This window comes from Bos taurus, chromosome 17 (assembly GCF_002263795.3).
Source record: "Bos taurus isolate L1 Dominette 01449 registration number 42190680 breed Hereford chromosome 17, ARS-UCD2.0, whole genome shotgun sequence".
NCBI lineage: Eukaryota > Metazoa > Chordata > Mammalia > Artiodactyla > Bovidae > Bos > Bos taurus.
This window is the reverse complement of record NC_037344.1, coordinates 68,167,581-68,182,389: the sequence shown is the minus strand read 5'-3', so window position 1 is coordinate 68,182,389 and position 14,809 is coordinate 68,167,581. Positions and strand designations below refer to the sequence as shown.

The window sequence follows — 14,809 nt, the reverse complement described above, 5'->3', positions numbered from 1 at the left end:
GTGAAGTCGCTCAGTCGTATCCGACTCTTTGCGACCCCATGGACTGTAGCCTATCAGGCTCCTCCGTCCATGGGATTTTCCAGGCAAGAGTGCTGGAGTGGGGTGCCATTTCCTTCTCCAGGGGATCTTCCCGACCCAGGAATCGAACCTGGGTCTCCTGCATTGCGGGCAGACGCTTTACCATTTGAGCTACCAGGGAAGCCCTCCAAAATAAAATTTATAGAGATAAATTTAAATAAATTTAAATTTATTTAAATTAATTTTATTTATTAATTAAATTTATTTAAATTAAATAAAAAAATAAAATTTAAATAACTTTTAAAAGAAAATCAAGGGTCAAAATACTTCACAATTTTTCAGAGAAAATTGTATATGGAAAAAATGCAAACTATCTGATTACTCTCAATCTAAATTCCCAGAAGGCAGGGTCATACAAATGTCTGTTGGTCACAGAATTTTTTTTGTCTTTGTCATAAATAGAAAAAAGACTTTTTGAGAACCCCAAATTCAAATTCTGAACCATGATGTGGAATGGAGGAACCTTGAACTTTAATATGAATCATGAAAATCAGTGGTATTTATTAAAAATAGAGGTGGAATGAATAGGTGGAGCAGAGAGAATTTTAAGACAGTTCTATAAGACATTCTACAGGATCTTATAATGATAGATACATGTCATTATCTATTCATCTACAGCCACAGAATGCACAACAGCAAGAAGGGATCGTAATGTAAACTGTGGATTTGGGTGATAATGCTGTGTCAATGCAGGCTCATCTATTAACAAACATACCACTCTGGTAGAGGATGCTGTTTGGAGAAGGCAGTGGCACCCCACTCCAGTACTCTTGCCTGGAAAATCCCATGGACGGAGGAGCCTGGTAGACTGCAGTCCATGGGGTCGCGAAGAGTCAGACATGACTGAGCGACTTCACTTTCACTTTTCACCTTCATGCATTGGAGAAGGAAATGGCAACCCACTCCAGTGTTCTTGCCTGGAGAATCCCAGGGACGGGGGAGCCTGGTGGGCTGCCGTCTATGGGGTCGCACAGAGTCGGACACGACTGAAGCGACTTAGCAGCAGCAGCAGCAGCAGCAGCAGCAGCAGAGGATGCTGACAGTGGGGAAATCTACCCATGTGTTGGGGCAATAGCTATATGGGAAATCCCTATACTCCCCACTCAGTTTTGCTGTGAACCTAAACTGCTCTAAAAAGTAGTCTATTAAAAAGAAGATAGAGTGCTATAGCTACCTTTCAGAAATTCTGATCAGTGTTCTGGGTGCCCTATGTTTATCAAGCCCCCAGGTGAACGCACCCTAGTGGTGAGAGAAACGCTAGTCTAGAATCCAGTCTTTCTGCATCTCTGCTTCGCCAAGCCCAGCACACCTTAAGTAGGGTTGCTTCGCAGCATTTTCCAAATCAGCTATGACTAATTTTTAGTCTGCTCTGATCCAGAATAAGTTCTGTCCCTTAGAAGTCTTCCTAAAAACCAGAAATCTCAATTGCAGGACCCAACATACTTCTCCCCTGGAAACCGATATCACTTCTGGCACTGGGTCAAACCAGTTTGAGGTCAAGAAGCAGGTATAGTCATCCTGATTTTTGTTGACCTGCAGAAGAATGCCTCTTTTTAAACGCAGTCTTAGTTACACCTGTGTCTGAACAGGAAGTAACTAAGAAAACTAAGAACAGCGTCTATAGAGGTGTAAAACACCATGGAACCCGAAACACTGAGACAAGAGTTAGCAAAGATAGAAAAATAATTGTATAAATCACTTCTAATGAAAAAAGTCCTTGAAATTCCATGAAGATTACAAAACAGCATTTCTTGTAACATTTCTGGCAAAGGCCAACATGTTTTGAAAATATTTCTTATTGTTGATGAATACCCTTAAGCAATTTCTCAGTCCACAATAATTATTGAGCCTGAGACTAAATGGCAGATTTCCAGACTACCCTCACCATCCAATTCATTTCATTACTTTATGATTCAGCCATGCAATGGTTTTAAGACTATTGAGTTAGAACGAGAAAACAGTACTTTAGGGAACTTTGCTGGTGATCACTTTAGACAGATGGTAGGCAGTTTCCAGAATTTTTGTGCTTTCTTTAAATGAATAATATTTTCTTAAAAATAAAAAAGTGATTAATTTTTCACCATGCCAATGATTTATTATTAATCTAAATTTGTCACCTAGCAGCTTTATACATAGGGCTGGTTAAAATTACACAACACGAGATAACCTAGGCCCACCTCTCTAAGATAATCATATGATGGTCACTGAAGTAGTTAATGTATTATTATTGCTTCAGAATCAGTTTGTCTCCATGTAACATACTGTGTTAGTCTCCTTTTCTTGGTTCTATCATTCCTCTGACTTTTAGGGCCACTCCAAATCATGGGCATGTCTATGTAAATTTTTTAAAATTTTACCAAGTACATACCTAACATTTATCTATGAAACTTACCTGATTTCTATATACATTATATTCTGTATTTTCATTTTAGGGGGAAAATGATTGAAATCATTGAAATCATGAAATAAATTCATGATTTATACTTGAGATTATGAAAGTTTTTCCCTTTAATCTGATTTCTTGCATTCAAAAAGGAAGGCAAAGTGAGGCTTTTTTCCTGAACTGTATTGATCAAAAATGTATTGGAGAAAACACTTCATTAGAGTTTCCCCCACCAGGATTTTCCTTCCGCATAGACTGTTATCTTGTGCCCTTTGTAAGTTTTTTGATACAGAAGAGTTATTTCTGGAAGCTCTTAAGAATGAAAAAAGTGTATGATTATTGAGATGGTGTATCGACAAATATTTATTACAGTAATCCAGAAAAAAACTATTCTAACCACCTCACTTCAGGATGTTTATTTCTGAATAATAAAGGTTCTAGTCAGATGGTGAAAAAAAAAAACAAATTCATAAAATTCTAATTTCTTGCTTACCTCTTATATAGATACATTTGTAATTTATTCAATAATTATCTAGGTAGTTAATTCATATAAAAGAGTTTCTAAAATATAAAGCTTTTTCATCAACAGTTCTCTATGAAGGAGATAATATTTTAGCAAAATTTTTATAAAGTACAACATAAGAGCTTGTGAAAGGCAGCATTTCTCCTGTTTACTTGATAGACTATTCTGCTTTGCTCTTTTTTTTTTAAAGTGTGCTCAATCGTCAAGAAGAAAGAACTTAAATTCTCTTGAACAAAAGATAAGATGTCTGGAAAAGCAGAGAAAAGAGGTAATTTTGCAATATGAATTGGAGCCACATGGGCCATGAATGAATGCTGAGAATAAGAGGCACCTAGTGCCTTTTGTTTTTGTTGTTGGCTGCAGTATGTGTCTTCAGGGTAACAGACTGCACTGTACTGAGAGCAAATGCTTCTTTCTTACTCACCTACACGTCTCTTACTTGGTCTCTCAGTGCTTGTGCAAATGAATAAAAATGACAAACCCATAAATTCAATAATTATAATTTAATTTTTTTAATTAGATGTTTCTTCCACATGGGCCAGATGAGTTTATCATCTGGGCTGTTAATGCTCTGCAACTTGACACACCTTGAAACTCAAACTGTCTAAGGCTTTATTGTATAGCTGACTTGGGTACCATGACATTATGAGTTGGCATCTGACCAATAGGGATTAAGGAGCATTATCACAAAAGAAGTTTGTTTCAAAACGTCATTGGGTATGTAATGGATATTATTTTGAGTCCTGTTTTTCTGAGTTTAATGAATATTAGAACTTCTTTATTCTCCTTGACAGAGGAAGAGGTACAAAACTAACAATTCTGGCACCGCGTTGTCAATCTGGTACTTCCTTTTCTAAGTCATTTTCTATATTACAGCCTTTCTGTCTTCTTCTTCGGTGTCCTCCACCCTTCTTTGATACTGCGTAAAATAGTGTGCTCTTCTGAGGAAGTACTGAACTTCAGCAAAGTAATATTGCCAGAGCACAGAAATGTTAGTCCCTAAAATGACAGCAGCTCGGGGATCTTTATAAAATAGTATTATATAGTCTTATACTAAATATAAGAAATAAATAGAAATAAATATGACTTTAAAAAGTGAATGTATTATATAGTCTTATACTAAAAAGTCATATTTATTTCTAGCATCAGAGTTACCTAGCTATTGCCATGCTGGATGAGATATTTTGTTTTGTAACTAAGAGAAAGTTTTGTTACCTTTTTAGTCATTATATCTATCTTCTCCATGTCTCTCCTATATTTATAGTTGTTGGAATTTTAAAGTAGAAAGCTGTAGACTTCCCTGACTAGAAAACAAAAAAGAGGTCATAGTGTTTTTCCTTTCATCTATTTAGCACATAGTTTTGAAGTTTGAAACAAAGTTTCAAATTGTTTGCAGCCTAAGTTGCTTTTAAAATTGTCTTATGACAAAACTATTATTCCTCGAATAATCTAAGCTTTCAAAAAAGTGATATTATCTATTAGTTGAGTATATTATACAAATCATGTACTGATTTTTTAAAAAAATAAACACATTATTGCAAGCAAATGATTATCAGTTAATGAGACTTGGAATTTTTAATATAAATTCTGCCTTTAAAAGCTATAAGAAATATTACATTATAATAGTCAAGGTAAGCACATAGAAAAATATGGAAAGATTTGAAAAAAGACTTCAAAGATGAATAAATATTACAGAAAACCATTAATGCAATTTGTATCAAGTTCTAGTTGGATTGAACAAAGAAGATGAAAATTCAAATAAGTATGCAAAGTTAAAAGTTTCTAATAAATTGATTGGCTGACTAGTCAAGATGTACTAGTTTTTCATATGTGAGCCAATTATGAAAAGTGAATGTGTTAACTCATCCCAGATCTACCAGAATTTGGTGGAAAGAATACTGTCTTCACCAATGACTTCCAAAATCTTACCTCAAAAAGTGATTTCATTTTGACTAAATTTCCAACTGGGTAGAATCCTTTGTTAATTTACCAAATTCTAATAATTTCAGCTCCTGGAAGTTAACCAGCAATGGGATCAGCAATTTAGAAGCATGAAAGAGTTATATGAAAGAAAGGTAAACACCTCTCTTTTTGGTATTTGCTTTAAATCAATAATCTGAGTGAGCCAAGTATGTGAAGATTTTCATTGATTTCAACTACAGGAGATTTGTGAATAGCCAGCCATCTGTTGAAAAATGATAAGGGGGAGGGTGCTGAGTGTATTACTGGCCTCTTGGTACTGAAGATTAATGAAGGAAGCAAAGGTGTCAGTGAATTGTCTGGAGAATGTAAAAATAAAGATACTAAAAATAGCCTCCAGCAATATCTCGAAGTTCTTACGCACATTTATCATAGCTCACAGAGCATCCTGGCTCTGTTACTAGCAGCCATAAAAGCACAAAGTTATATGTGAGGTGAGAGATGGCTTAAAGTTCATACTGTTTTATACAAGGCTGGTTCTCTAATTCTTTATAGCATAAGCTGTTTCCCACAGATAAGGAAAGAATGCTAACAGTGAGTGAGGGAAAATGGGGCAAAACCCTCTTCTCTCTAAAGCATGTTCTCAGACAAGAAACTTTTGTTTTGGTGAGAAATAATCTTTTTTTTTTTTTTTTGGAAAAAAATATATTTAAAGAGGAAAAGTCAATTTATTATTTAAAATCATTTCATGTTTCAAAAAGAGAGAGAAGAGAAAGTAAATTCCCTAAATAATTCAAAATTAAGAAATTTGACCACACGTGAGAAATACAGCAGAATTGCTCTTTTCTTCCCCATTTTGATACTCAAAGTATTACATTTAGAAAAAGCAGGATAGTTTTCACTACACCAGGCCATGGCCAAGCCACCTTATATAATAATATTCAGAGGGGCAGCTTTTGAGTCTCCAAATTTTAAATCACATGATCCCAGAGAAAACATTTAGTTACCTTCCCAAAGGGCTTGCAGCTGCGTGAAGACCCAGGGTTAAAAATGGTCACACTCCCCATCTTTGATGAACTGCTTGATCCTAAGGCTTCTCTCGCTGGACCCCTGTCACCCAGACACCTCATTTGGAATTTAATAGCAGGTCAAGAGGCTTAGCACGCACCGCACAGCAGGTCAAGTGCTGTAGGTTACTGAGGAGCAAAGGCCATATCTGTTGTTCTGCAATGTAAGCACGTTCACTGATCTCCATCCTTCACTGCCCTCTTCAGATCAGGCAAGGCACACCTTGCCAGTTGAAAATAGAATGACAAGCCTCGATGGCTCCCGTAAGGTCTAAGGGGTTATTCCCTCCAAAGGGGTGTAGTCTGGAGAAAGGGGCCTACAATTTGTTTTGGTGTTTGCTTTTTCCTCTTGTAGAGGAAGCATTTTTTAAAACAGCAAAAGACCTGATCTTGGTTTGGGACAGTGGGAAGAAGAGCCCCTCCCTAGGGGATGCCCAGGAGTGAGCCAGTTCTGTCCCCGGGTGTTAGGTTGGGGAAAAATACAGGGGTTGGTGGGCTTCGGACTAGGTGTCTGCAGCTGTCTGTGAACCACTCCTGCAGGTCGCAGAGCTGAAATCGAAACTGGATTCCGCAGAAAGATTCCTGAGAACACTGGAGAAGGAGCGGCTGCAGAGCCCGAGGGAGAGCTTCCCGCCGCACTGCAGGACCAGTGAGCCGCTGCGGCGTGCGGAGGTGGGCGGGGCTCGGGAGCGAATCCCCGCCCCCAGGAGGGCGGGGCCCCTGCCACCGACGGGCCAGGGTGTACTGGTTTCGCAAGGGCCCAAACCAGGGGCCAGGTCTCTAGAATCAGAAGGATTCGCTTCCTCCTTTGCCGTTCAGCAGGCTCCATCCGCAGGGAGAACCAAGCCACAGATTTGGGGGTGTTTTTCTAGGGTATTGCAGCCTAGGAAAAAATTCATTTTGCTTTTTTGCTTTTACTCATACTGATTTATTTTTACTGCTATTGTTGATAATTTGACAAATCTTTGTACAGCTGCTTTTCACCTTACAAGAAGCTTTACAAATAAGTATGACTTTTGTCACCCTAAAAAGATAACATTTTTGAAAAATGCCTCATCCTCCTCATCTCATTTAACATTCTTTGCCCATCTGTGAGCAAAATATTACCTTTGTCATTTTAGAGATGAGAAGGCTGAGGTGTAGAGTTTAGACGGCTTGTCAATGTCTATAAGTAACACATGGGAAAATGGGACTTGACCCCAGTCTCCAGATTGGAACGGTCCTTTAGTCCTCCTGAGAACTAGAAAGTGGCATTGAGATGATGCCTTTTCTTAATGTGGACTGCTGGTTTTACTTTTAGTTATGGGACTTTATAGTTATGGGACTATGAACAAAGCTAGTAAAGATGATGGAATTCCAGTTAAGCTGTTTCAAATCCTAAAAGATGATGATGTGAAAGTGCTGCACTCAATATACCAGCAAATTTGGAAAATGAAGCAGTGGCCACAGGACTGGAAAAGGTCAGTTTTCATTCCAATTCCAAAGAGGCAATGCCAAAGAATGCTCAAACTACCACACAATTGCACTCATCTCACACGCTACTAAAGTAATGCTCAGAATTCTCCAAGCCAGGCTTCAGCAATACGTAAACTGTGAACTTCCAGATGTTCAAGCTGGTTTTAGAAAAGGCAGAGGAACCAGAGATCAAATTGCCAACATCCACTGGGTCATCAAAAAAGCAAGAGAGTCCCAGAAAAACATCTATTTCTGCTTTATTGACTATGCCGAAGCCTTTGACTGTGTGGATCACAACAAACTGTGGAAAATTCTTCAAGAGATGGGAGCACCAGATCACCTGATCTGCCCCCTGAGAGACCCATATGCAGGTCAAGAAGCATCAGTTAGAACTGGACATGGAACAACAGACTGGTTCCAAATTGGGTAAAGGAGTATTTCAAGGCTGTCAGGCTGCTTATTTAACTTACACGCAGAGTACATCATGCAAAATGCCAGGCTGGATGAAGCACAAGCTGGAATCAAGATAACTTCAAATACACAGATGACACCATCCTTATGGCAGAACGCAAAGAAAAACTAAAGAGTCTCTTGATGAAACTGAAAGAGGAGAGTGAAAATTTTGGATTTAAACTCAACATTCGGAAAACTAAGATCATGGCATCCAGTCTATCACTTCATGGCAAATAGATGGGGAAACAATGGAAACAGTGACAGACTTTATTTTGGGGGACTCCAAAATCACTGCAGATGGTGACTGCAGCCATGAAATTAAAACACACTTGCTCCTTGGAAGAAAAGCTATGACCAACCTAGACAGCATATTAAAGAGCAGACATATATCCTCCCCTTTGAAGCTCCCTCCCATCTCCCTCCCCATCCCACCCCTCTGATTAATGTTGAGGTTTGACAGAAAACAGCAAAATTCTGTAAAGAATTATCCTTCAATAAAAAAATAAATTAAATTAAAAAAAAAAAAAAAGCAGAGACATTACTTTGCTGACAAAGGTCAGTCTAGTCAAAGTTTTTCCAGTAGTCATGTATGGATGTAAGAGTAGGACTTTAAAGAAAGCTGAACATCAAAGAATTGAAGCCTTTGAACTGTAGTGTTGGAGAAGACTCTTGAGAGTCCCTTGGACTGCAAGGAGATCCAACCAGTCAATCCTAAAGAAAATTAGTCCTGAATATTCATTGGAAGGACTGATGCTGAAGCTGAAGCTCCAATACTTTGGCCACCTGATGCGAAGAACTGACTCATTTGAAAAGACCCTGATGCTGGGGAAAACTGAAGGCAGAAGGAGAGGGGGACCACAGAGGATAAGATGGTTGGATGGCATCACCGACACAATGGACATGAGTTTGAGCAAGCTCCGGGAGATGATGATGGACAGGGAGGCCTGACGTGCTGCAGTCCATGGGGTCGCAAAGAGTCAGACACGACTGAGCAACTGAATTTCACTGAACTGATGGGACTTCATGGATATTGTAGGAACAGGGCAGAGGCCTTTGAGCTCTAATGGCCTCTCATTTTTTCAGACAGGAAAAAGAAGAATAAGGCTAATTTTCTCAGGTGAAGTCTTGTGACTGATATTGTGATGAAGTGGTTGTGTTTTACAACATGTACCAGTCTTAAGGCAGTTTCACAAATTAGTACATGACAACGTTTTTTCAGATTTCCCACCTTGCTAAGAATATCTTTGACAGTGTCCAAAAAAAGCGAAGTTTAGCAATTCCCTTTCTGCCATGTAAAAGTTCCTTTCTGTTCCATCTATACCCAGCACAGGAATCATGGTTATTTTCTTCCCTATGCCATTTGGATCATTTTCTAGTTGAAATAATTTTCTCTTAAGCTATGCTAAATTAGAAAAAGATTGGTGAATTTTCTAGGTGTACATATAGATCTAGTCTGGTTAAACAAAGGCAAATAGAAATGTTTTCACTTTTAAAGAAAACAACTCACCTAAAGTTGATTTCTTAAATCATTGTTTTGGGAAATAATAGCTATTAAAACAATATATTTCAACATATAGATTTACCTAAATTCTGGAATATTTATTTTATTAGGTTAAAATTTTCTTCTCATTAAGAATCCAATTCACTCAACAAAAAGTTTACTGCCCAGAATATAAAATTAAGAGATAGGAGACAGCTGTTGTCTGAATCCAGAACCTGTGTCTAAGCCACCAGCCTTGCTTCAGGTACTTAAAACACTGGATTGCTTGAAGGTGTTCTGAGAAGTGGAGGAGTGATGGCAGTTGGACCAGCCCATTTGTACATTTTAAAAGTAATCATCACAAAAATACAGCACTCTGAGTAATTATCTGTGGTGTAGGGTCTTATTGTCTGAGGTTTTATCCTTTATCCTCTTCTGTCTCTCTCCAGGCCAGAATGAAACAGGGCTTTGAGATATTGGTATTTTTTGTTCCAATGACACTTTTTGCATTTTAAAACTTTCAATTATTTTTCAGTGAATCAGTCTTTCATCGCATAGGGAATAGCTTATTCTGCAGACTTATTTGATCCTTAGAAGTGAGGAGTGGGGATTTTGACATATTGTTCTGGGGCCACAAAACTTAGTAGCAGTAAGGATAATACAAAGATTTTTTCTATCCTCATCCTGACTTCCACCCAGAGTTGTTGTTGTTTAGTTGCTAACTCACATCCGACCGTTTTAAGATCCCACAGACTGTATCCTGCTAGGCTCCTCTGTCCATGGGATTTTCCAGGCAAGAATACTGAAGTAGGTTGCCATTTCCTTCTTTGGTGATCAAACCCACATCACCTGAACATCCAGGGATCAAACCCACATCACCTGCATTCACAGGCAGGTTCTTTACAGATGAACCATGAGGGAAGCCCACCCAGAGAATATTACTCAAGTGGGATGTTAAGTGAAAATCTAGTAGGTCTTGTTTTGTTGTTTTAATTTCAGTAGTAGTCCTACAAAATCATCTCATCTGAATGTTATTGATTTGGAATTTGTTTTCTTGCTTTCTATTTCAGAAGGAAAAGGAGAGCCTAAATGGAGAATTACATGAATTGAAGATAGAGAATAACCTTTTGAAGGAAAAAAATGCCCTCATGAACCACAAGAAGCAACATTATGAATGTGAAATAAAACGCCTCAATAAGGTATCAAGCCAGGTGAAGTTGGAGAGGTCAAATGTGAGGTTTCTGTATAAAGAGTACATTCTGGGTTGAAACTCACAGCAAAATCCACTCACGCTGCAATGCAGCTCACAGGCTTTGGGGGCTTGCACAAAAGGTCTCTGTAATTTTATAAATCTCTCCTATATTCCTCGTTCAGCTATACTTGGCTAAGGATTTTTTGGTGAATTCGTGTCCCTGCAAAGACTGTCATGAAAAAGATAAGGAGATATTATAAAAGAGAGTAAGAATTTCTTTTTTGGTAGTTCAAAGAACCGAATAAAACAAGTGGGTGGTTGCGAAGAGTAGTGTATGTCTTGGTCAACCACAAAGTTTCCTGAGGAAACAGACTGCACTTTAAAGTCATCACTGTGGAGCTGCTAGGTGTGAAGCAGACTATATGGAAGCAGGCTAAATGCCAAATCCAAGAATGACGGGCTTTCCGAGAAAAAGCCTTTTAGGGGGGAGAGTGGGGATAGCTCGATTAAGAAAATGCCGGTGATTTTAATGCCTTCGCTCCAACTTAACTATTCAAAGGAGCCACCTTTGAATTGCTGCAAAAGAATGACTTGTGAGTGTGTGTGTCTGTGTGTTGTTTCATGGACTAAACCTTAATTTTCTGTGGAAAGGGACTGCTGACTTGTTCAGAGGAAAAAAACTAAACCCTTTGCTGTTGACTTTTTCATACATGGACATAGAAATACCTGTAGGAGTTGAAATGTTCATCTCTCAAGCTAGGTATTTCTTGGCCAAAGTAACAGAAATTGTCTGCTAAAGTGAGCAGGTGATTGGCCTTAAACACGTGCTCAGGGCTTGCATTTTGGACTGTGTGACATCTTGTAGTTGAGGAGTTTCCAGAGGTGTAACTTAAAGATTCCCAGAGTGTTAACGATGTGCCTGTACAGCTAATGGGATGCTTTACAAATGTGATGCTGTATTTGATCTGTTTATGAGGCAAGCTAATATTCAGGATAAAGTGAGAAATTGGAGGTTGACTTCATAAACAGTGTACTTCTCTATCCTTTAAGAGAGAAAATCAATGTTCAGAGATACAGATTCAGGGCAAGTGGATTTTCTCTCTTATTCTCTGCTGGAAATTCTCTGCAAATGAATGAGAGGAACTGACATTAATTGAGATTATACTTGAAATTTCTCCCACTTTTGGTATGTCATCGCTTATTAGTTCTCTTCTCTGTTTCTCTAAATGTGGACATAAGGATATAAAGCCTGTATAAATTATAACAGTCAAGAACTCTGTTTTTAACTCAAGAAGCTCATATATAACCTTAATTTCTGTGTATCTGCTTTTATAGTCAACAAAATAAAAACTTTTAATACGTAAACACTTAATAGCTCATGATTATAATCCTGAAATCTCAATAAGAAAAATTAATTTGAGTAAAATTCAGAGTTTGATACAAATGTCATCTTCTCAAAGAGGATTTTTCTGGTTATCCTAACTAAAATTATATACTACACCTCTAAAATTTCCTGTTTTAGTTTTTCCTTGGAATTCATTGCTATTTAATACATGCAAAATATCTCATGTTTATTATCATATTTGCTTGCTATCTCCCAGTCTTGATTGTAAGCGCCATGTGGGCAGGATTTTTGCAGGGCAGACATCTCTGCTAGGCATGGTAGACCCAATGTTGAGTACTCACAATACTTTTAGTGGCCCATTGAGATGCTTACTTTCTCTTAAGGTCAGAGGGGAAAAAACTGAAAGTTTTAGGTCGAAAAAACATTTCGTATTAATATTAACATATTCATCTTTGTAAGAATGCAATTATATAACTTTACTATCAATACCTATTGTTTGAAGGAGGAGACACACAAGGACAGTAGTCATAAGGGGGCCCTGAGTGTCTCTCTTTTGTTCACTGCTGTATTCAAAGTGCCTAGAACAGGGCCTGGCTCATAATATGTTCTTAAATATTTGTTGAGTGGATGAATTAACTAACTAATGTAATTTACTGATAACGTAATATGTTCAATAGCCAATTGTGATCCTGACATTTATGCTTTAATAGGCATAATGCTTTACTCTTATTTATGAGTAGTAAGAAAACATAAAAGTGTACTTCAAACAAGAAGAGATTTCATCTCCCACATCTATACCTTCAACTGTCACTTTTAAACACAGATAAAAAGTGATGAGCCATAAAAAGAATTTTTTCTCTTTTTTTTCATTTAGTACAAAGAGATTTTTTTCTCATTTAGTGTCTAATGAAATGTAAGAAATTATTCTGTTTTATACTGTAGATTTTTCTTTTCTCTTTTACCACTGTAATAAATAGAAGTTACTCAAAAATGATGATTTGGGTAGCTAATTGTGCACACCATTCATCACAGGATGGAATTTGGGGCCCACCCTGCTTGCTCAAACTTACTGCCTGCTAACCCAGTCTCTCAGCAGAAATGCATAGCATGTCAGCTTAGCAATTAGCAGATGGTTTTCAGAAGTTCACACAGCTACATGTACTCAGTTCTACTTTTTTGCTTTGAAGGAGATACCTAAAGGTATTGTTTTCATGAAGTCTGGACAAGAGAATCCAAATGTTTAATCTAAGTGAGAAAAATTACCTGGGGCTAGTCAACCAGTCAGAGAAGGCAATGGCACCCCACTCTAGTACTCTTGCCTGGAAAATCCCATGGACGGAGGAGCCTGGTAGGCTGCAGTCCGTGGGGTAGCTAAGAGTGAGACACGACTGAGCAACTTCACTTTCACTTTTCACTTTCATTCATTGGAGAAGGAAATGGCAACCCACTCCGATGTTCTTGCCTGGAGAATCCCAGGGATGGGGGAGCCTGGTGGACTGCCGTCTATGGGGTCACACAGAGTCGGACACGACTGAAGCGACTTAGCAGCAGCAGTAGCAGTCAACCAGTGCCACCCATGGGCAGAAGTGACGTGTCTGCCATCTCACCATCAATGTGTTTAGTATATCTTATCTGTACTGATGGTAAACTGCTGTTCTAGAATAAGTTACAGGTATTTGTTCAGGGAAGTTGGAAAACCCCAAGATGAAATAAATATCTGCTAAACTCACCTTTCATTTATGATTCATTTGCAAAATTTCTAGAAGTCTGAATAGGTAGATCAGGAAATTCAAATATTACAAGACCCACAAAAAGTCTATTTATAGCTGTAGAATAAGGAGCCAGCATACTTGATTACCTTGACTCACTTCATTCACCCCACCTAGACTCTGATGCTACTAACACTTTTTTTTTTAAATATAGCTATCATGATAATTCCTAGAACTATGTAGATTAGCAATACATTCTAACAAAACACAAATTATTACACAACTTCTGTTGTTTTAAGAATTCCTGGAGGAAGAAAAAAGTTCTTGTTTTTCTTACAACCTCCTGAAAAATGGTATTTAATCAGAAGTATAGCTATCATGATAATTCCTAGAACTATGTAGATTAGCAATACATTCTAACAAAACACAAATTATTAAACAACTTCCGTTGTTTTAAGAATTCCTGGAGGAAGAAAAAAGTTCTTGTTTTTCTTTCAACCTCCTGAAAAATGGTATTTATATCAGTCTAGACAGCATCCATCACCCCACTCCAGTCCTCTTGCCTGGAAAATCCCATGGACAGAGGAGCCTGGAAGGCTGCAGTCCATGGGATTGCTAAGAGTCGGGTACGACAGAGCGACTTCACTTTCACTTTTCACTTTCATTCATTGGAGAAAGAAATGGCAACCCACTCCAGTGTTCTTGCCTGGAGAATCCCAGGGACGGGGGGAATCTGGTGGGCTGCCATCTATGGGGTTGCACAGAGTCGGATACGACTGAAGCAACTTAGCAGCAGCAGCAGCAGACAGCATCCATAGACTAGATGACATCCTATTAGGAAGTTTCTAGTCTTAATTATATACACATTTAACACCATAAACTTACTTTACTTTTCTAACCTTACAACCATATTACATAGTAATGCAGGGAAGTGAGTTACTAGTAGAATCATCAAATGAACATCACTGAAGCAACGAACGAGATACAGAGGAAGTACAGTCTTGTAGCGTTGGAAGTGAACTTGTCCTATCTGTATAGAGGACTCATTCGATAAGGAGCAAGCAGTCGTATTGTGTGTGGGCTTTGATATCACAACAAGATGAGATATGTTCTGTCACCATTTTTGGCAGCCATTTTATTTAACTCATCACAAGGCAAAGGTCTTCAGAATAGAGAGAGTATCTTTTATATAATCTGACAAAGT

The 14,809-nt window shown here is 38.1% G+C and overlaps 1 protein-coding gene and 1 long non-coding RNA gene across 2 annotated transcripts in view; one reads left to right on the top strand and one right to left on the bottom strand.

The window, feature by feature from the left end:
• LOC101903066 (uncharacterized) overlaps nucleotides 1-14,809 on the bottom strand; it is a 172,592-nt gene that overhangs the window by 47,274 nt on the left and 110,509 nt on the right. The window lies entirely within an intron of this gene.
• Nucleotides 1-14,809, top strand: part of TNIP3 (TNFAIP3 interacting protein 3) — a 63,682-nt gene that overhangs the window by 20,398 nt on the left and 28,475 nt on the right. The window contains exons 3-6 of the mRNA XM_024977811.2: nucleotides 3,175-3,252; nucleotides 4,994-5,059; nucleotides 6,512-6,643; nucleotides 10,430-10,558. Coding sequence (XP_024833579.2) covers nucleotides 3,175-3,252; nucleotides 4,994-5,059; nucleotides 6,512-6,643; nucleotides 10,430-10,558 — 405 coding nt within the window. The remainder of the gene's footprint in view (nucleotides 1-3,174; nucleotides 3,253-4,993; nucleotides 5,060-6,511; nucleotides 6,644-10,429; nucleotides 10,559-14,809) is intronic.